This window comes from Eretmochelys imbricata, chromosome 4, assembly GCF_965152235.1.
Source record: "Eretmochelys imbricata isolate rEreImb1 chromosome 4, rEreImb1.hap1, whole genome shotgun sequence".
NCBI lineage: Eukaryota > Metazoa > Chordata > Testudines > Cheloniidae > Eretmochelys > Eretmochelys imbricata.
Genome location: NC_135575.1, coordinates 38,519,488 through 38,545,611, shown reverse-complemented (window position 1 = coordinate 38,545,611; position 26,124 = coordinate 38,519,488). Strand labels below are relative to the sequence as shown.

The 26,124-nt window shown below is 40.9% G+C and overlaps 1 protein-coding gene across 1 annotated transcript in view; it reads right to left on the bottom strand.

Annotated features, from left to right (window-relative positions):
• ANK2 (ankyrin 2) overlaps nucleotides 1–26,124 on the bottom strand; it is a 252,289-nt gene that overhangs the window by 156,796 nt on the left and 69,369 nt on the right. Inside the window, exons 5-9 of the mRNA XM_077814767.1 lie at nucleotides 11,838–11,936; nucleotides 4,823–5,008; nucleotides 4,322–4,345; nucleotides 2,011–2,109; nucleotides 685–783 (exon numbers count right to left, since the gene is read on the bottom strand). Of these exons, the coding sequence (XP_077670893.1) occupies nucleotides 685–783; nucleotides 2,011–2,109; nucleotides 4,322–4,345; nucleotides 4,823–5,008; nucleotides 11,838–11,936 (507 nt within the window). The remainder of the gene's footprint in view (nucleotides 1–684; nucleotides 784–2,010; nucleotides 2,110–4,321; nucleotides 4,346–4,822; nucleotides 5,009–11,837; nucleotides 11,937–26,124) is intronic.

Below are 26,124 nucleotides of genomic sequence, written 5' to 3'. Positions count from 1 at the left end.
TTTACCCACGTCTTTTATCATTTTCCTATGTGAACTCATTCAGGAGGGTAGTGATTGTCTAGTTTCACCCACATAATTGCTATTGGGGCATTTAGTACACTGGATGAGGTACACCACACTTTGTGATAGGCATGTGTAGGACCTCTGGATCTTGAAAGGGGTGTTGATCATTGTAGCAGTGGAGATATGTCTGCAGGTTTTACATCTGTTGTTTTGGCAGGGTCTGGTGCACTGAGTTGGTGTGTCGTGGTCTGTGGGGAGCTTGCTTCTGATAAGCTTGGAGAGTTATTTGAAGGCTTGAACCCACTCACCAACAGAAACTGGTCCAATAAAAAGTATGACCTCATCTATCTTGTCTCCCTATAAACATAGAAGATTCTACATGTGCAAATAGCTGCGTGGAATAGTTTTATGGAATTGCCTTTGAAAATTTGACCCACAGTATCAAAAATGGCTTTAGTGTTATTTGTGAGGGGAGAATGCTCAATGTTTTGGAATCGTGTTCAGCTGAGCATTTTCTCTCCTGTGATATGCAGTAGCTGCACTCACTTTCAGAAGGGAAGACAGGAAAGAGACAATCTCTGAAGCTGAGTTTTCCCGTCTATGAACGTTGACATTCCAAGCCTCCAGCTAAAAAAAAAACCAAGAAGTGATAACACAATATTCAGGGATAGAAACACTCACCCTGGTTTTGGCATCGATCTGCCCTCCACGATCCAACAAAAGCTTCACCATGTTTGTGTTTCCCCTTTTGGAAGCCACATGCAGTGGGGTGATTCCATTCTACACCATGAAAAGAACAAACAAAGAGCATGATGGACTTGAAAGTGTATAATGGTGATGCCTTTGCGTTTGGATCACAAAAAGAGGAACATCAATACAGTATAGAAGATAAACAAGCATGTTTTTGAGCATCAGAGCTAGGTGCACTTGTCATTTGAGATACAGAACTTCTGGCGTTCTGGTTTTCTTATAGACATGTATCTTGATTTACTCTTAAGTAACAAAGAAGCACATTCGCCAAAACACCAAACATCACGATCACACAGTAAGACAAAACGTATATCAGAGCCCAAGTTAGTCAATATTCACAGCAAACTTATTGTATTTAAATCACTGCAACATACACACAACATACACAGCATGGTGGTTCGGATACAAAGGAAGCTCATTAGCATAACAGAAGTCAGTGTCAAAAACCAGGCCCTAATTAGGCTGGAAGATGGAGTTTAAAATTTCATTTTCAGCAAGGATGCCCTTGTCGGCACATCAGGTGGAAAACTCTCAGGGAAAATCAGTATACATTAGTGAGGATAATAGTGTCAGCATGAACATGAAATCCTCTGAAAGGCAGTTCCTCATAAAGCAATTCAGCAAGGCTCTGGCAATGAAAAAATGAAACAAAAAAATTCCTAATCCAGTGGAGATAGCTATAGCAATGCACACAATCAGTTGTTAAGTGACAAAAAATAGTAAATGGACTGTATTAGCTAGCCCTGTGGTTGCGGTTTTTCATGCAAAGATGGCTTTCAGGTAATCAGAACCCCTATTCTGTTTTATATATTCACAACATATGTTAATATATTGATATTTTCACATATAATAATATTCTGGAAAGATAAATAAACTTATTTGGGTAAATCTTAAAAACTAAGGAGAAAGAGCAAAGCCAAATAATAATAATACTTGTTTTTATAGTATGCCTGACTGTGGCAAGGACTCTTAAATGACTTGGCACATGAGAGTGTTTGCATTCTGGACATCTTCAAAGGGGCATGTTACTCTCTAACTGGGAATAATTATTTGGTTGCTTCTAAGCTCACAAGGAATGTTCTGAGTTGCCTTGAAGCATGCTTTAGAGATTTGTGCAAAAAGATATCTTTGGGCAAATGCTGAAATTTCCTCAGGACTTTGCTTTCCACTCTGCTTTTGATTAGGAATTTTAAGCAAAGATACACTCCCACATCCACTGACTATCCCATCTAAGAAGAAAAAAGGATTCATCCATACCCTGGCTGTGAAGTCCACCGCAGCTCCTCGGTTGAGCAGAAGTGTCGCCACGTTGACATTTCCGTAGTGTGCAGCTATGTGCAAAGGCGTGAAGCCACTCTACAAAAGGAAACAGTCCTAGTTAAGGAATGAATTTCTTCAATGCTATATGATCAGTCTCCTCAGAGAGCTTCTGATTTTAACAGCTTTTGGCAAACAAATGTCTTATGTTACTCTAACCTCGCACACCTACAATATAGCATAAGGTCTTGAACAGAGAATGAATGCAGTTTTTCCCTACTGTGGATTACAAAAAGCTCTTTTTTCCCATTCAGTTCTTGGTCATTTGTGTTATTTGCTATTCCTCGTGAATCTATGTCACTAACGTGAAAGAGCTGGCCAGACACTGTCAGAGAAAACATTCAAACAAATGGTGTTCTCCTCCTTTCCACAACACTGAAACAGGGCTTTCAACCTATCATGTTTTGTTGTTGGGCTCTTACTTGCTGATCTTCTCTTAGAACGGCAAATTTCAGCATGAGAATTCCATTTTTATTTTTTTTTTTGGTTTGGGAAAGCAACAAATGTTCATATTGTATTGCAAGTATCTTCAAGGTTCATCAAAATACTTTAGTTATTAGACAGAGTTTAATGACCACAACATTCTATATTTATATTAAACCCTGTATCCTGATGGATCCCAAAGCACTTCCCAAACCGTATACTGACCGAAAAACAAAAACAAAAAAAACCCACTAAAATGTAGTCACAATGCTGTGGGCTAGAGTGTGACACCTGCTTCTGCCACAGGGTACAGAATGCTGCACAACAGTGTAAGACAAGGTAATTTATTTGAAATACTGATAATGAACAAACTTCTAGCCTTATAAAAAGTTCCATGGAATCCTTAATGTTCACGAGAAGCCGATCAAATCTTGGTGTTTTAAGCTCTCCTCTGAAAGGCCTTAATGTTGCACATATTATGTCCTTACAACACTGCATCAATTATGGAAGGAACAGTGAAATATTTTCTGTTTCTGAACATACTGTATTCTAAACCTGATTCCATTTTTTTTTGCATTGGGATCAGCACAGTAAACTGTTCATCCATTAGCAAATCATACTCAGATGTTACATATTGGAAACAACTTTTTTCCCAAAAGACTGTTCGCCAAAGCACTCAGCCTGTTATTTTAATCTCATTCCATTTACGTCAATGTCAGCCCCAAGATGAAAAAGGTCTAAGTAGAATCAAACACTCATTAAATTCATGGCCTTGTTGCTAGACTTAGGCTACCAAGAAAATACCTAACAACGGCAGACACTCTTGCACACATATGCATCCAAAATCCATCTGCTCCACCTTGTAAAATCCCCAACTGACTAAACAAAGGCATTTGATAACACTACTTAATGATTTGATTCTTGGAAACAATCTCTTCCCTCAAGGATGGTGATACTTTTAGGGTTGATATCTGAGTTATAGCCAGTTGCATGCCCTACAGTAGTGTTTTCAGGGTTGGTACTTCCAGAATTAACATGAAAAACATGATGGGGCCCCACCATGGGTACGTTTTGATTATGCAAGAATATACCCACACACTGCCCTGCATGGATTTCTGAACATTCTGTTAAAACAAACTGTCCCATTCTACTGGTGACTCCAAATAAAAATATGATTTGAACAAATATTCATCTTGGAGGATGCTATTTTATGTATTAAATGTTTGGCTTTGATGAGCTGAAAATGCATACATGTGACAGATTAATTATCTATTGTATTTTACTTTTTGGTGCATAAGGAATTTAACCCCTTAATGGGTTTAGATTTTTTAAACAGATTCAAAACACTTTGGGCCAAGTTACACCTATGCAATCTCACTACAGCTAATGGGGTGGCATGGATATAACTGAAGACAGAATCTTTATGGTCTTGTCATTTGACTTTTGCCAGGATTTTGGATTAGCCTGTCACCCTGGTAGTTTTCATTTAGTTTTGACTAATGAGTGCTTTTGCATTATTAATTTTACTGAGTTCAAAAATATATCCATCCACCTACCCCCATCTCTAGTCCTTAACTCTTTTTGACTACATGGGAAGTCTCTAGTTTACCTCAGTACAATGACACTCACAAGCTGGAGGAAATTACAAGACAAAGGGAGAACAAAAAAAGGGTTGCAGCTTTACTGTCACTGGCAGGTATTTAAAAAAGTTCCTTAAGTTTCACTTCTAGTGCTAAATAATACAGAAAGTAAATACAGTAGCATAAGGAAGAGCAGTAACCACTATTTAGCAGAAAAAGTTAATTAAAAAAAATGTTGCTCTCGGTACCTCAGTTGTTCTATTCACCATCATCTGATGCAGCGTGGTTTGGAAAAAAGAGGAAAAATATTACAGATCACCCAAGAAAAGGAAAACTACGTTGCTTGTTGAAATGAGTTATGTTGCTATTATGGGAAAAGCCACTCAAGCATACATTAAACATTAAATACAACCCATGCACGCATGGGCCACACCAGTATCCTATTTAATTGAGAGAACTCAGTAACTCTGCTTCCATTCTTGTTTCTTTGTGATCATAAATAATGAAAGAGAACAGATTTTAAAAGGGTTTACAAGATGTGTCAAAAAGTACACAGCCCGTATTTATTGTGTCCTGCAGCTATACACTGCAAAAGCAGATGTTTTATTGGTGATACTGGTTTTAGTAACTTATCATACACCACAGAAGTTACTTTCAATTATTATTTTTAAATTATGGAATTAATGTCCCTTTCCCAGAGGCACCCAGTCACATGACTACCCCAAGCCTCCAAAACAAAGCCTTTTTACCTTGGACTGAACATCAGCATTGTGGTCATTTTGGAGCAGGAGTGCTGCTGATTTTGTATCATCTTTCCTGGCAGCAATGTGCAAAGCTGGCAGTCTCACTTTCCCCTTGGTGTCATTCTCCAAGAGGATGGCCACTGCCTGATTGTGTCCCTGCTGTAGTGCAACAGCTAGTGGGGTGAAACCATCCTGATAAAGTGGAAAACAAAATACGCTTCATAAGGAGAAGGGCACATATCATCAATCCCATAAGTACTGTACATACATAAGCATATGTTAAATGTATATAGCAGTCAACTTCAGCCTGTGGGTTGTGACCACCAACCTAATGGCCAGCAATTGTCAATGGCACAGGAGTCACAAACTTTATCTCAGACATGTCTTCAAATATCTGTGACATGCACTTACTTAGTCACTTCAAACTGGTCCTTTTCCAATGTCAAGTACATTTCATATAGGTCATTGCACTGACTCCTATGGTATCTCCTTTAATGCTTACCATATTTAAAAGCATTGTGCATCAAATGATTCTGGAGATATACTTGCAAGAACTGGTAACAAATGGTCAGTTGTTGGTATTGGCATGAATAAGATGGAGAGCCCCTGTTGGGGTGCATCTCACAATATACCATTTTTAGAGAGAGTGTCTCAAATTTTTTCATCTCCAGATACATTTACTATTGTTCCTTCTAATTCTCCCAAGTTACTAGCTGCCTGTGTGATTCTATCAGATAGCTGGGTGTCATTTATTGACTCTGATCCTAGGTAGCAAAGCATCACAATAGCTGTTCTTTCTGGAAACAAAATTTCAGAAATAAATCTTTTTTTTCTTTCAAGTACATTTCTAGTTTTACTTTACATTCAGTTAAAGATGGAAATGTTCAGGCACTAAAAGGTGTCCTGTTCTGCTAATGCTGAAATGTAATCAAGTCTGACTATTACAAATATTGGTGCTGCAGGCATTCCTCCAAGTGGAAATAATTTAACTTCATTACATAAGCAAGCAGAGAGAGGGGAAGGGGTATCCAGCAAGTGTGGAACTTTATGTTTTTTTTTCTAACCTGGTCATATATAATTTTCAAAAGCGTCCAGCCTTGGCCAAACTTTGCTCCCATTGACGTCAGTGGTGAAATGTCATTGTCCTCAATGAGGAAACTTCCATTAACATCAATGGGTACAGACTTAGGCTAATGCTGAGTAATTTTGAAAATCCCACTCTTAGGAAGGCACTAACGGACAAAAGAGACCATGATTTGGGTCATGGATGGATGGATGAGGGGATAGGAAGGAAGATAGACAAGGATTAACTGAAAACAGAAGCACTGGGAAAGGCATGGAGAACAGGACGTTACCATGCCCAGGCGAGAAGGTTCAACTAGAGAGTAATTTCTGATAGTGTGGAAAACAAACTACGCTTCATAAGGAGTGAGGGAGGGAAGCAGACTGATAGATTTGAGAGAAACAGAGTAATGGGGTCAGGAAAGTGAAGAATTTGGTTGGGTTGGGAGCAGGGAAAGAGAAAGATGGAATAGTGAGAAAGGGGAACATCAGAGACGGTAAAGACCTGAACCTGTTCAGATATTGGAGGTGTTGCCCAGACTCACCAAACCAAGCTTGCACCTCACTAAACTAATACCTTTCAATCCCTTTTGTGTAAAATTATGAGTAGACTTTGCAATAGCTACACTATTATAGCTGCTTACTCTCAAGAGACTACATTCTGTACTGGTAAGTAAAATGGGAGACCAGCTGAAGAAACAGCTGAACCAGAAAGATAAGTCTAATACTGGGGCTACATCTGGTAGTGAGATGGCTTAGCGCAGGAACCTTTCCCCTCTGGAAACTTGAGAGCAAATCCTGGATTGGGGGACACATCTGAAACTGAGTTTGGTGGTCACATCCTTGTTCCTAAACATCACAAAAACACTGCATATTTCATGTATACATATTGCTGTATCTACTCAAGTGAACCTCTGGACTGGAAGAACAGAAATTTCAGAATAGTGGATTTTTTTTATTTTAACCCGAGTTTAACATCAAATAGATAGAAAGCGAACAACTACTGAAAAAAAAAGAGAAAAATTAATGTCTAAATGAAGGGTTGAAAACTGACAAGAACTAGAAATTCCTGTAAGTTTGGATGAAGGAGTGAACATCCTTAATTATAAAATGAGCATGTGTCCAGTTCTATCATATAAAGCCAGACACCTGATTTTTTAAAAAACTGAAGTTTCATGCAGGTCATCACAGAAAGAGATTTGTTTGTATTTTTCTATAGTAGCGAAGTACTAATCCCATCTCTTATTTAACTGTTCAAAACCCATGTGGACAAAAAATACAGTCAATCACAAATATATTTTCTTATCCATCAACCAGAGCCAACCCTCTGATAGAGCTCCTTCGGTACAGTCGAATCCCCAAGTGACAGAGCCAACTTAGGGGATGCGTTGGAGGGATGGAGGGCTCTTACTAAGACGTCGCTCTGCTCTGGCAGTTTCCAGCTAAAATAAAGCCCTTTAGGGGCTGTTACCATAAATTGGAGCAATTCGGAGGTTGGTCTAAATAAAGCCCAGGGCCAAACCAGCCTTAGGTCACCATTAGGATTGGGGAAGAGCAAGGTGATATAACAGCTACCTCACTCCTCCTTCGGGTCCTGATCTGAGGAGAGTTTGACTGCTCCTGTGGACTGGATCCCATATCTTTAAAAATACTTATTTGTGAGTTGTGTGGCTCCCTCACTGAAACATTTAAAGCTATAGGGACAAATTTTGTCCTGGGTTGACTACACACAATGTTACTGAATCATTAGGCTTTTAAGTAATTGAAGGCAATGGGCAACATGGTTATAACCAACACCAGAATTTGGCACTTTAAATATATATACACCTCACTTGCTGATCTAGATCTGGATGGCGTCGTGTCAAAGTTAGTATCCAGGATTACAGTGTTTAATTAAACCTCATTGTGGCCTGGATTCAAATTTGAATCCTGAACCTGAAACAAAACTATGGCAATCCACCCTTCTGCCTCTGCCTCTTCCCTAGCACTTCCCCTCTGTGTTGCTTCTTCTTACAACATCCTCCCAGTCTTGGGGTTCTCATTCTGTCTCAGAAGAGAGCATTACTAAGCACCACAGTGCTCTACTTAATACCAGTTGCTGATTGCTTCCAAGTGCTATTTCAATGGGACTACCAAGACAGACTACCATCTCTCTTCCCTCCTCCCCCCGCCACCCCCGGCATTAATTGCGCTATTAGACAATAATAGAATACCATTTATTTAAATAGTTTTGGATGTTTTCTACATTTTCAAATATATTGATTTCAATTACAACACGGAATACAATGCCTGCTTCTTGTTTACAATGGCACCTGAAAGTGAGAACAGGCGTTCACATGGCACTGTTGTAGCTGGCATCGCAAGTTATTTATGTGCCAGATGCGCTAAAGATTCATATGTCCCTTCATGCTTCAACCACCATTCCAGAGGACATGCATCTATGGTGATGATGGGTTCTGCTCAATAACGATCCAAAGCAGAGTGGACCGATGCATGTTTATTTTCATCGTCTGAGTCAGATGCCATCAGCAGAAGGTTGATTTTCTTTTTTGGTGGTGCAGTTTCTGTAGTTTCCACATCTGAGTGTTGCTCTTTTAAGACTTCTGCAAGCATGCGCCACACCTCATCCCTCTCAGATTCTTGACGGCACTTCAGATTCTTAAACCTGTAGCTATCTTTAGAAATTTCACACTGGTAACTTCTTTGTGTTTTGTCAAATCTGCAGTGAAAGTGTTCTTAAAATGAACAACATGTGTTGGGTCATCATCTGAGACTGCTATAACATGAAATATATGGCAGAATGCAGGTAAAACAGAACAGGAGACATACAATTCTCCCCCAAGGAGTTCAGTCACAAATTTAATTAATGCATTATTTTTTTAATGAGCATCATCAATATGGAAGCATGTCCTCTGGAATGGTGGCTGAAGCATAAAGGGGCATACGAAATGTTTAGCATATCTGGCATGTAAATACCTTGCTACGGTGGCTACAAAAGTGCCATGCGAATGCCTGTTCTCACTTTCAGGTGACATTGTAAATACGAAGCAGGCAGCACAATCTTCTGTAAATGTAAACAAACTTGTTTGTCTTAGCTTATTAAGAAGTAGGACTGAGTGGACTTGTAGGCTCTAAAGTTTTACATTGTTTTGTTTTTGAGTGCAGTTATGTAATAAAATACATCTACATTTGTAAATCTACATTTCTCACAATAAAGAGATTACACTACGGTACTTGTATGAGGTGAACTGAAAAATACTATTTTATCATTTTAAAAGTGCTAATATTTGTAATAAAAAATAATTATATAAAGTGAGCACTGTACACTTTGTATTCTGTGTTGTAATAGAAATCAATATATTTGAAAGTGTAGAAAAACATCCAAAAATATTTTATAAAATTCAATTGGTATTCTATTGTTTAACAGTGCAATTCATCGCAATTAATTTTTTAAATATGATTACTTTTTTTTAGTTAATCGGGTGAGTTAACTGTGATTAATCGACAGCCCTAGTTTTTTTCCATTGGTGGTCACCAGCCAGAATCAACACACATGAGGGAGCAGGCGGGAACTCAGTCCACTCCCTGGGTGAACTAGCCTTCTCTGCTGGAACTAAATATCTTGGGAACCTTTCCACGGGATTGAACTGAGCATGACTTCACCTTCCAAACTCCAGAAGATGAAATTGGCATTTACCAGGTTTAGAATGCAAAAGCCAGAAGAGAGTCAGATATGAAACCCTGGATAAAAACCTATCTATGAATTCCAAGGATATTTTGATCCACAGCTTGAGTTCAGGCCCATCTGTAGATTAATTGTAACGGTACTGGCCTCCAGATCCCCTAAGGTAATGAATTTACAACAAACCTGATCACAGAAAATACAAAGCAGTTCTGTGGAGGACTGAAAGCAGGTCATTAGGAACTTTTAGCTAGGCTTAGATCTTGAGAGTCCCAAAACTCTGTTGTGATTTGGAAACACTGTTTCTGCCAAGTTGCCTGGCAATCGCACAGGATTTCATATTTCAGAAAAGCTGCAATGGTAACATGATCTCAATCAATGCAGGTCACAGAAAAGATAATTTTAGGAGCCATCGTCAAGTGATACAGTATCCGTTGAATGAAGGGATAGTAAGGCAGCTGTTTGGCTATAGCACAAAGTAAGCAAGCATAAATGCAACACTTCAAATCAGTTCATTGGCCAAGGTAACCCAGAGTGGGTGAGTTTCCATACTGATTGGAAGAAAGGTAACAAGTGCAAGCAAAAGAAGGAATGGGTGAGAAAAGCAATGAAAATGGGGGAAGGGAAGGTTTCCTTTTACTGTTTCACACTGCACAATAGTTATATATGAAAGAACAGTAATAAAGTTGACAGGCTTTACAGAACAGCTGTCCACTTAGTTTTCTGAGACAGAGGAAAGTGGTATTTGGTATCAAGAGAACAATGGGAAATAGAGTGAACACAAAGTGTGTTATATATGAGTTTTGCTCATTGCCTAAAACTTCTCTGATTTACAGATCTTGGGGAAAGAAGTGAAGGGTCCCATGGTTCAATTTCTATATTCTTAGGGCCAGATTCTGATCTCAGTTGCACTGGTGTCAATCTGCAGTAACTGTACGGAAATCAGTGGAGTTTATCCAGATTTACACCCCTTTAACTGAGCTCAGAACCAGGGCTCGAGTATCAGACTTTTGTGTACTTATACTTGTGATCTGTAGGCAAATATGTATTATCTGAAGATGAAGCAGGATGCTGCTTGGTGAGTCTGTATCCTCATTAGAGTTATGTATCTGGTTTCCCAGTTATATTAAATCACACCTAGAAACACTGACTATTTCAACAAGCCAGGCACAAACCTCAGAATCAGAGAACCCTGATTGGCTCAGTGAGGCCCATTCTGCACTATCCTTCCCCGAGCAGAGCTAACTCACAGGAGATAATCTGTCTCATAATGTTATTTTTCTGTATATTTGTTTGTTTTTCTCGGTTTCATTTTGTGAGACCCCATTAGAACCCAAGATGAGCACATGCTGAACTCAGGAGACTCCTAACACAGGAAGAACTAGCTCTGAGAGGCAGGATCTGACAGCCTAGGTGCAATGCTATTCTTTGTCAACACAAGACTTGCTATATATATTTCAAGACATGTTTCTCATAGTCCTAGTTATGGAACACACAAAACATTCACACATTTTGCTCTAGCTCAGAAAGGGACTGAATCAAGGTTCCAGACCACTCCATCCCAATGAAAACCCACTACATAGTATAGTGGAAGGAAAACTTTGCAAAGTTCCCCTTGCTGATTCTTCCCCAGATCACACCATGTGGTCATTAGGGTAGAAAAGCATGCATGGCATTTTTGCCTTGGTGAAGAGGGTGGGCATGTCACAGAATCTGCTGGAGGCACAAAGTTTCACCAAAAACCTTGTACTTCTGCATTCTGTACTCTTCAGACCAGCCCTCTTGCTGTGCAGCTCCAGTGAAGCCAAGCTGCCACATCTTCCTCTCCTAGATGCTGCTGTAGGAACATCCCCAAAATGGCTAATTAACTTTTCTGTATTTTCCCTCTGGGGCTGGTGGGGGGACAGTACACTGCATGACCAATATATAGATTGTAGGGTGAAATCCTGGCCCCATGGAAGTCAGAGGGAATTTTTCTATTGACTTCAATTGGGCCATAATTTCACACCTAGATTCAAAGAGGGTTTTTCATGACTCCAAGCATGGGGAAGAAGGAACTGCACTGTGAAGACAACTGATTCTCCTCCACCACCACCACCCCCCCTCGCCCTTCCCCACACACGGAAAGAGAAAAATTCACATACAGATCACAATGGCACAATCTGGTCCAAAGTTTGGAAATATTTGGTTTGAAAATCATGCTCATTCTAAAACCATCTGGGTCATGAGGGAAAGAAAAATAACAGAAAGTCTCTAGAAAAGAAGTATGTGCTTTACCTCGGTAGCAGTGCTCTGGTTGGCTCCATTTTCCAGCAGATATTTTACCACATCAGTGTGGTTCTCTTGAGCTGCCATGTATAAAGGAGTGAAACCATTCTAGGAAAAAGCACAACAGGAAACATTGTAGTGAGCTTTGTACATAAAACAAGTTAAAGACCCCACACAGCAAAAGTATCTTCTGAGAACAGCACTTTTTTCTACTGATAAAAAGAAACAAGGTTGCATTTTCTGCACTAATGGCATATACAGAGGGCACAGAATGCATTGTCTAGGTCACTTAAAAAGTCAAAAGGCTTCACTGTCAGGACTGCAAAAAACAAGTATTAAGAAGGAATTTTAAAACATCAAAGTATCTGCTGCTTTGCAATGATTTTGAAAATCTATACATCCTTTTACAGCTGGCATACTTTGGAATATTTTCCCATACTCTTAAATCAACTCAGTATACATTGGGAATCTTCATTATTACCACAACTATTTCGCCCCTCTTACGGAACAGGAATGTAACATTAGCAATAAAGTTCTATGAAAGCTGACAAGGAAGCAAGAATATTCCTTTATTTACTACTTTTTTTTAACAAAAGGCTTCCCACCAGAGACCATAAAACCCCTCCCTCAAAAGAAGACAAGCAGAGATGGCAGAGCTTTAAAATAATACATATAATTTCACAGTATATAAAATAATGCAAACCACCAAACATAAATAACCCAACACTGCAGAGCCCCGATTGACTACACAGTAAGACTGCCCAGGTATAAAGTCATCTAGAAATGCCCTAATGTACTCAGAAGAAACCACGATGGCTAATAGCATGTCTTTTTGATGGCTTTTTCCAGTTGGTAGCTAAGGCGGCCACATAATTGTAGGCTGATATACCAGAAATATATGCTTTGTCTCCACTTTAAAATATCTCAGGGCTTGTCTAAACTTAAAACGCTACAGTGTACACACTCCCATTAGCATAGAACCACCTCCTGAGAGGCAGTAGCTACTTTGACAGATGAATTCTTCTGACAGGGACTTAGGTCAGCTTAATTATGCCATTCAGGGGTGTGGATTTTTCATACCCCGACCAATATAGTTAAACTGACCTAATTTTCTAGTTAGACCAGGCCTCCATATAAACAAAATACATTGAATGTTAATAATCAGCATAGTTTCAAAATTCATATGAGTGAAAAGTGCATTTATATTATTGTTTGAGGATCATTAAATAGGCCCAACGCTCGTTTCAAGCTCTGTAAATTACAGTGTAATTTAAGAGGACCTGATCACCTACTTTTCATAAATCATTCCATCATCCTTCTATAACACTTTTAACTAGAATATAAAACATAAATCAGATTTCAGCCACAAGACTTTTGCTGTGATATTCATTACCTTAGATTATAGACTTATGCATGTGTACAATGAATTAGAAGTACCACAAATATTGTGATATTCAGAATCCTGTATCAGAACCTATCATTATTCTTTCCAGTAAATCTCATATGGAAACATTCCAAAAAAATCTCTGCAAAATACATGCCCATCCCACTGAGCAGGCAATAGTACAGTTGATTCTGGAATTGATGGCTTTCAATCTCCCCCTATGCTTTTTCTATTGGAGAAGAACAAGGATTCTTATCTGCTTGATCCGTTACCAGATCCCCAAAAGAGCTACTTTTTTCTGCTCAGTATGAGGTATAAAAAAGGGAATGGAAAACCTTGTAAAAAGTCATGTCTCTACAGGAAAGTTTTCGCCATCTAACTAAAGTTGTGAATTTCAACCAATAAAACTATACACATATAAACACTATGTGGACATTTTTATTCCATTAGAAGGGTGTTTTCCCAATTTATTTTATGTTGCTTGGGAAGAGGGTTAAAAAACAAACAAATTAAATCTGTACAACTATATCAGTACCACTGGTAAAACCTTCCCATGTAGACAAAGCAAAGAGATTCAAGATGGCATAATTCACTAGAAATGTGATAGAGTTAAGAGCAGACAACTATGACTCAGGGTCTTCTCAGTTGGCCATCCTCTTTTATATTTCTACTTTTCTATTGTTTTCTCTCCTAGTTATACTCTGGGTCCGTTAACATGGCCACTGTGAAACAGATCCCTATTTCAGCTGATATCCTGGAAGATTTTTTTAGTGAAATGCTACTTGCCTTCCAGTTGCTTCATTTAAAGTTTGTATCTTTGTGACCTACACGGTAAAAGCATTCAGCCAAGGATACCACAATCCAATCTGCTGATTTGCAATCAAGTTAAATGTAGTTATGGCTAGTGCCTTAAAGAAGTGCACAGTAGCAAATGATGTTGTCACTGCTACCTGAAATTTCTGTGAATATTGCTCTGCAAAGCACACTGACTGCCTGAAAGCAGCTCAGGATAATTTAGGCGCTGAACATTATATGATCTAAGATGTGATTACATAGTGGAATTTGCTCTTTCATAAAATGAAACATTTAGCTCTAAAATATAGGATCTCTAGGAACTGTCCAACAATGACGATGTCTTAGAGACATATAAGCTTTGTCTGGACTAGGAAAATTACCTATTGCTGGCAATGGTTTCAGTGATGGTATAGCTAAACTGATACTGATCAGAGTATAAATGAGAAGTTTTTCAGCACTTCCAAAACCATGATGAAAACATCCTCCATCCGGGTAAGCTTCCTACTGCAGACAAGACTCAAGATTTACATAGCTGCTGGGGAAAACCATGGTGACAGTGGTTTCAATTTTTTGAGCTAAGCATTAAAAATCTGGATGTCAGATCAGTATTAGTACTAAGTACTGACCACCATTGGAAAAGAATACCATAATCGGTGTGCTCTTGGTTTGATCAGTTATGGCAAATCCTGTGACCAGTCCATATTCTGAAAATGGTCATATAGCAGTTTATATCTTTGGATGCCATATGGTTAGGTGAGTCAAAGGATAAAAAACGCTTGCAAAGGGAAGCATGATTTGAGAGCTCTTCTAAAAAATCTGTGTTAGATTGTGAGCCACATTTCACCCTTATTACAGCCCTATATTTCCTATTGTTTTTAGGAAAGTTTCTTGGGGCTAACCACAGGTATACTTTGTTTAACTGTCTTGCAGTTATGCTGCACCTTTCTCCATGGTTAGTGATTTAACAGAAACTCATTCAAAAAATAAAGGACACCTCTCTTGATACTGAACATAGTGTTCTTCTTTGAAGTCCCACCTGGCATCAGAAGCTCCGGATCAAGCAACCAACAGTGACAGCGCTTCTAGGTCAAATTCTCCACTCACTTACATCCATGTATCATCATTCACTTAACTGATGTTTCCAGGGGGTAAGGAAGGGGAGAATTCAGCCCAGTAACAAGAAACAAGTCTACAGCTCTCTATTTTCTGAACAAAGGCAGAGGCTAAAGATAAATAATTTTGAGTGAACAGTTTACAACATACTTTGAAGAGACCCTAGGGTATTTCCTGGCTGACCTTTTCATCTCCTATTTTGCAAGTGTCCATCCTGACCTCTGCACCATAACAAATGTATACTTTTTGTCCACCAACTAGCAAAGCTGGGGATATGGTCATTCTTCATTAGGTCAAGCCAAACTATGAAGATATGCAATCCCTTATGCTTATAAATCACAGCTGGATTTCAAACAATAATCTATAGAAGATGCCCTGCAACTCAGCAGCCTCTTCTGCTCCTGGCTTCTATTGTTTGACAATCCTATTCCACCATACAGAGCCTGCTCTGAACCTCACAGAGTAAAATGAAGTCATTCCTATTGGTGCATTCATTTAGTATGACACAATGGGCCTTGATTAGAGTTGGAGTAAGCAGGCAACGGGAACTAAAACAGTTTTTAAAAACTTATATTTGGCAAAACAGCAAAAGAAAGCAGCAGGGGATTATACTGTGTAAGCATTTTGGTTGTCCCCACAGACCTGGATAAACGCACAGCATCAGCTTATTAGGTGTAACTAATGGAAATTTACCACACCCTAGGATCAGTGTCCAATATTTATTAAAACCCCACACAGTACAATTATACTCTTGCCTTTTTATTTTCATGGATTTTATGCCATTTGTAAAATCCTACTGTTACGGAATACTAATAAATATGTACACCAGCATCATACCCATTCCTAGAAATGTGTGGAGATAGAGGATTTTAAAGTGAGAGTGAAACGATTTGCCCAAAAGCTCAGCAGAAGGGTTTTGCCAACTAAGTTTCCAAGCTCTGGACTAGAACCAGGATAATAAAACTCTGGATTAGAGGAGGCTATAGTCATCCCATACACGACCCGGTCATTTAGCACCAGGAGGTATATAATACATCTCCACATACTGCTGCTGATGACCTACAGAGTTTCCATCACACTGAGGAAACCCATCATTCATAGCAGTAAGTTTGCTATAATCATAGCTAAAGCCACAGGGGTTGTGGGGAAGGAAATACTTACACATTAAATTATGTTTATTAGTTTTTTCCTTAAGCGTCCATTGAATAAGATGAATCGACAGTCCTAGTGTCATTCACCCTCAATACCTTAAATATGATTAAAGTTCAGAGCTTCTTAGAGAAACATTTAGTGCTAACTTCTGTGGTCATTATTTCTAGCCACTTCTCTGTGCATATAGACATGGCAGTGGACTACAATGGTGCCTTAATATGATATAAAATATTTCATTTTACAGTTTTATAAATTCCCTTGGAAAAAACACTGGCCAGTAAAGAGTTTATGAAAAATGTTTCACAGCTCCAATATGTAAAAGGGAATACTTGCTTTGAAAGCTATTATCTGAGCTTGCAGAGATAATATGCAGTAAGTAAAATACAAGACAGAGTTATATATATTTATATATGGGTATCCCCTTGTGCAAATTTTGCCTTACTCTGGTTCTGCTGGTAGGGGGCCCTTAGCTCACTTAAAGTCAGGATTTGCACTTCAGGGCTTGATCATCAGAGGTGCTGAGTACCTATAACTCCCATTGAGTTTTGAAAACTGGTTTGTCACATTTAAACATTCAAAATTTTAAAACTACTGCACTGATTTTCTTCTAAACCTGGCTTGTTTAGAGATCACACAGAGGCTAGGTGTGATTTGCCCTCTCACAGAAGAAATTGAGGGATCTCACCCTAAACCCTGTGGATCTTGAGGTTCCGCTGGGTGGCTATATTCCTCTATATTATCTGAGTCTCTTGCATCTCTGCCCTAAATCCCTAGCACCACAGTTCTGTTGTATCCCTGCAAGGGGTTCCCCTGTAAGGAAGTTCCACAGCAAGAATGGACCTCTATAGGAAAGTTGGTATAGTCCCTTGATAGATTCATTTTCCTCTGCAGTTTCAGATAGGTGCAAGGGTAATGAAATAGGTCTGCCTCAACCTCCAATCCACAGAGCCACCAGGGAGAGTTATACATGGAGGTTGGGGGGTGGGGAGGAGGATGGTGTTGTGGACCTCATTTTTTGTATGTGGTATGGGAGATCTGTGTGTGAATTCTAAAAGACCAATGTCTTATTAAGCCTTAGAAATAAAGCCATATTTTAAGAAACTTGTCTCTGGTTTATGAGGCCCTTAATCTGGCATAATCTATATCAAGATTTGGCCCCCAAACTGGATAACCATTTAAAAATGACCTGGAAAGGGGGAAAATGCACTTCATTTTGTGTCTTTGTGAAGGCCTGAAATGTGGTCTTGTGTTTTGTAAATTTAGTTTTGGTATTTGAAAAAACAGCCTGTGATCTTGAAATGAAATACTGAATCATAATGCCTACGCATAAGGCGACAGAGCTAAGGTTTCACTTTAACTCTGGTATATCTGGATGTTTTAGTCTTTATCCATGAAGCTTTAAATCTTAATGTAGGGGTTTTCCCATTTAAAGTCAGGACATGCCACAGTAAAAGTAGCATGCACAAACTTATCTACTTCCCTTTGTCATATATCACAAGGTCACACACTATTTCTCAAACAGTACAATAAAACATCATACTGCATTTTCTACAATATTAATAGATGCATATGTAGCAAAACTACAACAGTCAACAGGGACAGATCCCTGACCTCCTGCAGCAAAAGCACAAGGCAGCACCACTTGAACAAAGGACTCTCTCCCTTAGGTTTGAATTGTATTCTCTGATGGCTTGATCCTGCACCAACGAAGTCAATGGGAGTTTTGCCATTGATTTCAATGATACCAGGATTCAGGCTACCCTTTCTATGTGGGCCAGCCATTTGGCAATGTGTTACATGCAATAACAGGTGGGGATGTGGTGTCTAGACCCTGTGGTAATGAGATAATTAGAAAGGTCTGTGACAGACACGCACACAAACGTAACAGAATCCTGCTAATCTGCATACCCTATAATTCCAGTACAAAAATTAATGGTATCCCTGAACTTCTCAGAATACAGGTAATGTGGTCTCATATTGCATTGATATTATCATTACAAAGACAGTAAAGATAGGACATTTACTAGTATAACATGAAGTTATGATGAAGAATTAAAACTATATAAATGAAGTACATTTTGTTATACATTATGCTTGGATGATTCCCTCCCTCTCCCCCTAATATTTGCTTGCTTGCTCATTTGAGAAAATCAGTAGTTCCCTACAGCTCTCTAAGTCACTCATGGAAATTACTGAGGCTTTATATTTATGTCTCTAAATTTGCACCATTAAACCTGCCCCATGCCTTTGATGAAGAACACCAATGTTCAAGCAATCTGAGTAAACATGGATTTTAGAGCACTTAGGAAAACTGGCTGTTAACCAGAAAGCTTGTCTCAATTGTAATTATAGAGGAGTTACCACCTCATTATAACTATACACGTGATAATATGAAAGAGAGAGAGAGAGAGAGGGAAAGTCTATTTCTTCTGTGCTAATTCTGATGTTTCCTTTAAGATGAGATATTATATTAGAGTTAATAACATTTCTCATAATAAAATATCCAGTGCTGTCAGTACTAATGAATGTATCTGATGTACTTTAAAAGCCTACAGACTCTGTATGAGATGGTAACAGCAGATCAATGGCATCACTGGGGGAGTGGGAAATGACTGTTGTCTAATGCAGTTGTTTGCCTACAATGTATGCTCTTCTCCTCAATTAATGCTCAAAAAGTAATTACCCATTTGCAGGTCAATGTGATCATCGGATTGCCCTTTACAGACTAGCTGCAATTCAAACAAATAAAACAGAATTCCTGCTGTGTAATATGTTTCGGCTTAGTCTTATTCTCTGCCTCTCCAGTTCACTGCATATTTTTTCCAGTTCTTTGCTCAATATCAAACTAATGACAGGTCTTTGAGACAAACTCTCAAATGAAAATGAATGATATCCTTTCTGTAGAAAAACCTTTACCACATCTGTTTAACTCTATTTTAAAACAATTTTCAAAGAAGGATGCAATCCACATAATACTGCCTATGGAAAAGCATGTCTGATGTATTTTGATGGTCTGCACTAAGAGTCAGGAGACTGGAGTTTTACTCCTGGCTTTTCCACAGACCTGATGTGTGAAGTTGGGCACTTCACCTCTGTGTGCCTATTTCCCTTCCTATACTTGTCGTATCTATATGAGAGCTTTTCTACACTACCGCACAAGGTCAATCTAAGATATGCAATTTCAACTACGTGAATAGCATAGCTGAAGTCGACGTACTTAGATCTACTTACCATGGTGTCTTCACTGCTGACGGTCTCCCATCGACTCCGCTTGCGCGTCTTGTTGTGGTGGAGTATCGGAGAAGATGGGAGAGTGCTCAGCGGTCGACTTATCGTGTCTATACTAGATGCGATAAATTGATTCACAATGGATCCACTGGTGCCCGCCGATCCGGCGGGTAGTGTAGACAAGCCCTAAATTACAATGTTGTCCGGGTAGAGACTCTCAGTATGGGTTTCGGATGGTATCTAGCCTGACAGGGCCCTGATCTTGTTTGGGGCCTGTAACTGCTACTGTGACAATTTTGTTAGGGTTTTGCTGCACCTCACAATGTAAGTTACTTTCCTGACTGGCACCATTCTTCAATATATCACAATTCTCTCCCTGGCACCTCACTGGTACACTGTGATAGGTAGGGCCATACCAAATTCACGGCTGTGAAAAACGTGTCATGGACTGTGAAATCTGCTCTCCCCCATGAAATCTGGCTGGGAGGGGGGAGGGGTTGCAGTATTGCCACCCTTACTTTTGCATTGCCTTCTGAGCTGGGTAGCCAGAGAGCAGTGGCTGCTGGCCAGGCACCCAGCTCTGAAGGCAATGCCACCGCCAGCAGCAGCACAGAAGTGACTGTGGCACGGGGGGTTGTCACTTTTCAGGGGGTCAGAGCTGGACTTACTGGTGTGTGATGTGGGCGACTGTCCAGGGCACTGTGGTCAGGGGGGTGCTGTGATTACACACACACACCAGCCCAAGGCCCCTTTAACTCCCAAGCACTAGGGAGAGGCAGGACTGGGTGGCGCCCCAGGGCTGAGTCAGACCCACCTCCGCTGGTGGCGCAGAAGAAAGAATGGCAATACCACACCATGCCACCCTCACGTCTGCAGTGCTGATGGCGGTGGTGGTGCTACATTCAGAGCGTGGTGCCCGGCTGGCCACTGCCGCTCCTGATGTCCATCTCGGAAGGCGCAGTACCGCCGCCAGCATCAGCGCAGAAAGAAGACTGGCAGTATCGTGACCCCCCTACAATAGCCTCGTGTCCCGTCCCCCCACACCACCGCGATCTCCTTTTGGGTCAGGAGCCCCACGGTTATCACACTGTGAAATTTCAGATTTAAATATCTGAAGCTGTGAAATTTAAGATTTTAAAAATCCTATGACCATGAAATTTACTAAAATGGACCGTGAATTTGGTAGGGCCCTAGTTACAGGATGAAGAAATCTGCTCTGGTCATATACTAGTGGCAGCTACTCCCACATTGTGTGTTGGCTCAACTGTGCTGGCTGGCGGGTGTGTATGTGTGTGTAGGGAGAGAGGGCAGAACCAAGGCTTAGCCAATTCCCAATGCCTTCCTGCCCATTTCCTGTCCACCTGCATGGGAGGGAGTGTAGCATCCCAATGAAGGGATTATATGCTAATGACGTAGGGCCAAACCCTGCATCCATTCAACTCCATGGCATCACTGATAGAAAAACTGAGTGCACGATTTGACCTATAAACACAAGTCCTACAGATGTTATGTCACCATAAGCCAAATGAAGAGTCCTTTAATAGACTCAGGGGATTGGTGGTGGATGGCTCCATGAAAGAATCAAAATGCTCAGAATTCTGATAACTTTTGTTTTGCATTATACTTAGGGCATTATTCTCAGCCAATCTAAAAATAAATTCCTCATAAGAGGATTTTATCTCAACAGGACAGATTCTCTTTCTCTTAAAGGATGAATTAAGGACAGATAACCCACTTTATCTTTCAATTTCCTGGGTTTTATTAGTTTATGTCAAAATCTGGATATCTGATACACCAGGGGTTTTACTGTTCTATTTCCTTGCTTTTTCCATAATTAAAAAGGCATTTTTTTCATAAAATGTTATATTACCTACATTATTTTTCAAAAGAATGATCTCCCAGGCAAATATTCATTTTGACTAGTGGATATGTATTTAGATTCAAACCAATATATAATTGGTGAATTTGTGAATACACATTATCTCTATGGACAAATATGCATTTAAGATCACCAGTCATATTTACTGTCAGAGTTCTGCACACAGATTAACACTACAGTAAATTATATAAATTAAGGAAATATTTTTCAGTCCCTGAAATTAGGCAGCTAAATCCACACTTAGCTATTTAGATAAGTGGACAGATTTTCAAGAGTTCTGAGCACCAGCAACTCCCATTAACCTACAAATACAGGAGGAGAGAGACAATGTGTTGGGGGGGACAGAGAGTGTCAGCATGCTATCTTGTAAGTTCAGACAGCAGCAGGAAGCAACCAATCCTGAGGTAGGGGGAGGGGAAACACCAACATCAGCCCCCGCCTCCCTCCCTGGGCTCTCTGCACAGCAATCTCTCTTTCTCACACACACATTCACACTCACACACACACACACCCCTGCCTCTGTGTTCAACAGCATAAGCATTCCACATTAATGGTTTGCTTTGCGTCCCAGAGCAGATCAGCACAGCATGCAATGGCTGTCAGAAAGGGAGCTTTGACAGTAGAGGGGTGCATGTCTTCGGGGCAGCTGAGTTCAAAACAATGAGCAGAGAGGTCACTTGAGGCATTATGGGACGGCTCCAGAGGCCAATTACAGTGCAGAAAGCAATCAAGTGTCTACACTGGCAAAGGAGTGCTGGAGCTTCTGTGCAAATAGCCTTACGACTCTCATTGAGGTGGGTTTTGTTTTTTTTTGCAGTACTGCAACTGAGGAGTTTCTGTGCACAAAGTGGCGTGCCAGTGTGTACAATCTGAGTGCAAAAAGCTGCTTTACTGTGCAGAAACTTGCCCATATAGACAAGCCCTTAGTCAGCTTCTCTCAACCTCAAGGAATGCAAATCATTTGCTATGATAAAGCAAGAGATGAGATGTGGAAAAGATGTTTTCTTATACATTCTGTTACCATGCCAGGTAAAAAGAATGAAGGACATGCAAATAAAAAACACATTTAGATCATAACATCTTACATTTATAGGGTGACCACATTTCCCTATGCTGAATACAGGACACCTGGTAAAATTACTCATATTCAAGTGAGTTCAACAGCAATCAATCAGAACTATGCAATACAAAACTATGCAGTTCAAATTAACATCAAGTTGACTGAGCCCCCGTTAAAAAGAAATACTGCATAGTTGGATTTTTGATTTACCTTCTGATCTTTAAGGCTTTAGGGTTCACACAGGGAGGGGTGATACCTGCCCATACCCCCACACACACCTGGGGAGAGGTGACACATACAATCGTACATCTCTCTCACATGGGGAGGGGTGACCGACCAATCCCACCCTCCCTGCCGGCGTTCTCCACCCACCATACCTGGCTGCGCCCCCGGGACAACTGACCCGCTTGTCCCGGTACCTGGCACCACATCTTCCTGAGGCAACATAGGGTGGGGCACACAGGGTCACATACCCTCCCCCCCCAGATTTCTGCCAGGGTTCACACCAGAATGTGGCCAGCAGCCTTTTGGCACTATGCGGGAGGGAAGGGACAGGAGCTGCTTCCACCTGTGGGGGTATGGAGGAAGGGATGACATGGCCCGTGTCTTCGCAGAGCTCATCTCTTCCCCCCGCCCCTCTGTGGCTGGAAGCAGCTTGCTCCTTCGTGCCCTCCCAGTGTCAAAAGGCAGCTAACACCTCCAGGCTGCTGCTGGCCACCAGCACTGACATAACCCAGCTGCCTCCTCTCCCTTCCTTCCCCAAACCCCGGCTACAGCGCAGGCAGGAAGGGGTTAAGCCCTAAGGATGCATGTGCACCAGGGCCCAGGGAACTTGACTACAGGGGCTTCAGCAAACCTGGCCAGAGAGGTGGCTCAGCAGAGGAGGGTGTCATGGGGACAGAGCAGCCCCATGCTCTGTGCGGGTAGGAGTCACGGCCTAGCTGAGGAGCAGAAGTGGCTGCGCAGGGCTTTGGCACATGCAGGGCTCAGCTCCTCCTGGCCAGTGCCCCGGGCTGGAGAGGAAGGAACCTGCCGGCCAGGCTGTTGGTGAGCTGAGCACTCTGACCAGCTGCTGGTGTCTGCACAGCATTGGGAGCAGGATGCATCCCGCCGGTGGGGATATGGAGAAGCAGCCGGTCTGTGGGGCGTGGGGGGGAGGGGGTGCGAAGGGGCAAAGCAGGGAGAGGTCAGCAAGAGTGGGAGCAGGTAAAGGGCTGATGTGTGGCAGAAGAGGTGACATGTAACTGGCCGCCGCCTGGTGCCTGCCCACACTCACCAGCCACCGCAGCACGCAGCCAGTGCTGGCTGGAAACGGGACAGGGCCCTGCTGGCAGTGGGGGTTGCATTGATGGACCAGCGGGGGGCAGTGGCCTGCCCCTCATGCTGCATCTTCACCCTGCCACCAGCCTTGCACACCCATCCCCATTGTCGGCGTCTGGACCCACCCCTCCACTCAGCACTTCTGGGTGGGCAGCTGGGGAGCAGGGATCTGGCCAGCAGCAAGACCAGCCAGTACTCTGAGGGGAGGGGGAGAAAGACACAAAATATGGCACAATTTGCCTGTTTTTAAGAAGAAGTTAGGACACCTACCGGAGGGCTTAAATACGGGACTGTCCCTTTAAAAACAGGACATCTGGTTACCCTATACATTTATATAGCTAATGCCTTCCACCACGAGGGCCACAAAGCATTCCACAGACTTATATGTCATTGTGTACAATGTAACAGATGGTTAACAGAGTACCCTAACACAATTTTTTTAAAGACACGATTGAAGCAAACCAGAATTCCTTATCTGACTGAAACAACAGAAAGGTGTTTCAGATAAGGAGAATGTAATTGTTTAAATTGGAATTCAGGCATAACACTTGGGCTAGCATGACTATGCCTGTGAAATGCACTGGGGGTTCTCTGATGATGAGAAAAGGTCTGGACCTCAGTATTAAAACTCATCTGAAAGACTCTCATTTTAGCAGCATTAAACTCACTAAACAGCATATTGGGTCACTGCTTCAATACTAAGCCAGAAAAAAGAATGTACATACTGAATCACCTATGCCACCATTTCCTGCAGCATACTGGGTTTTATTTCAGAAGTCCCCCAAATCAAGTACTGACCAGATCTTATCCTGTTTAGTTTACAAGACATGATTAAATCACAGTCCGAGTATGACAGGAGGGCATACTGACACTGTAATAACCAGCACTTCTCATTCTTCCTAGAGTTTCTCTGCTCTAAACATGTATAATTTTATTTCCTTAGGCTATCATATTCCACAAGTTAAATTAACATTTGATAAGCTATAGGCTGGCATTTGGGAAATAAAAAGTGAGAAATCAAATACATATTTTGAATTTTAGAGGGGATGTGAGGAGAGCTAAGTACAAGAATCAGTGCATGCACTCTCAGCACCTAATTAAAAATTAGTGACAGTCGGGGATTTAAAAAAATTAGAGAGTGTGTGGAAGATTCACAAAAATTTCAAAGTTGATCAAATTTGGAGAAAAAATATTTCACACATTCACTTATATTGTTGTTGTTTAAAAGCATCATATAGAAACATACAATTGTGTTTTCTTTTAAGTTCATTTCAACATCTATTAATTACAAACAAACTATGACCAAAATTGACTATAGAGACGGCCTTCTGGTCTTACACACCAAAACTAATGGAATAATTTGCTCCTTGGAATAAGTACTCACATTGTCTGATTTTAACTTTTAATCCTTTATTTTAAGGATCCTTTAAGACCCTGTTGGGGTTCAATGACCTGAAATTGCAGCTGCTGGAAGTTCTGTGTGATTTTTGATCCAGTGACCTACTTTATCTTGTGGGCGTTAAGTCTGTACGGATTTCTCACTGCCGCAAGAGCAGAGTAATGGGATGTGTGTAGCTAAGCAGCCCCAGCACAGACCAGGAACCAGACTGCGACTTTGAGAGGCACAATCTGATTCCTGGCTCTATCCTTGCTCCCCAGGTGAAGTAATATGCATCAGCCTATTTTTGGCCTTTACCCTTCTCACATATCTGTACAGGAGTGGAACTAGCAGATGCATAAAGGCTCTCCCCTCTCTCTCCTTTGCACTTCCATTGCGGTATGGATAGGACATATAGGGAAGTAAGTGGGCTTGCCACACGTTTTTCTCCCCCCATGTGGGAGCACACCTGAAGTCATGATCTGTCCCTAAGAATGGTGCAGTTTTGGCCTCTCTACTGAACAGTCAGAAGATTTTAAATGAGCTCTAAATTTTAAACACATCACCTGATGCAACACTTCAGATAAAGGACAAATTATACTTAAAAATTAGGTAACAAATTCTCATATCCTTATTCATGTTGAGCAATACCTAAAACCTCAGGGAGTCCCACTAATTTCAAACAATTACTTGAGGACTAAGAAGGTAACACTCAGTGTAAGACTATGGGAATCTATTCCATAGCTTCCAACCTAAGAAGCTAGTGCTGAAGTATTGCTTATCGTTATTCTGTGATTTATGTTCTGAGTGGTGAGTCTTCATAAATTCAAGACTAGATTTTCATAACCAAACTCACAAAGAGTAATACCCTACTCATTCGCATTGTACTGCTGACAGAATTCATATGATCCGCATATTTTGTGCCCCCTCCCCCCACAGAAAAATGCGAAAGAAATCTACGGGGCGGAGGGGACATGCCTCTTCCCC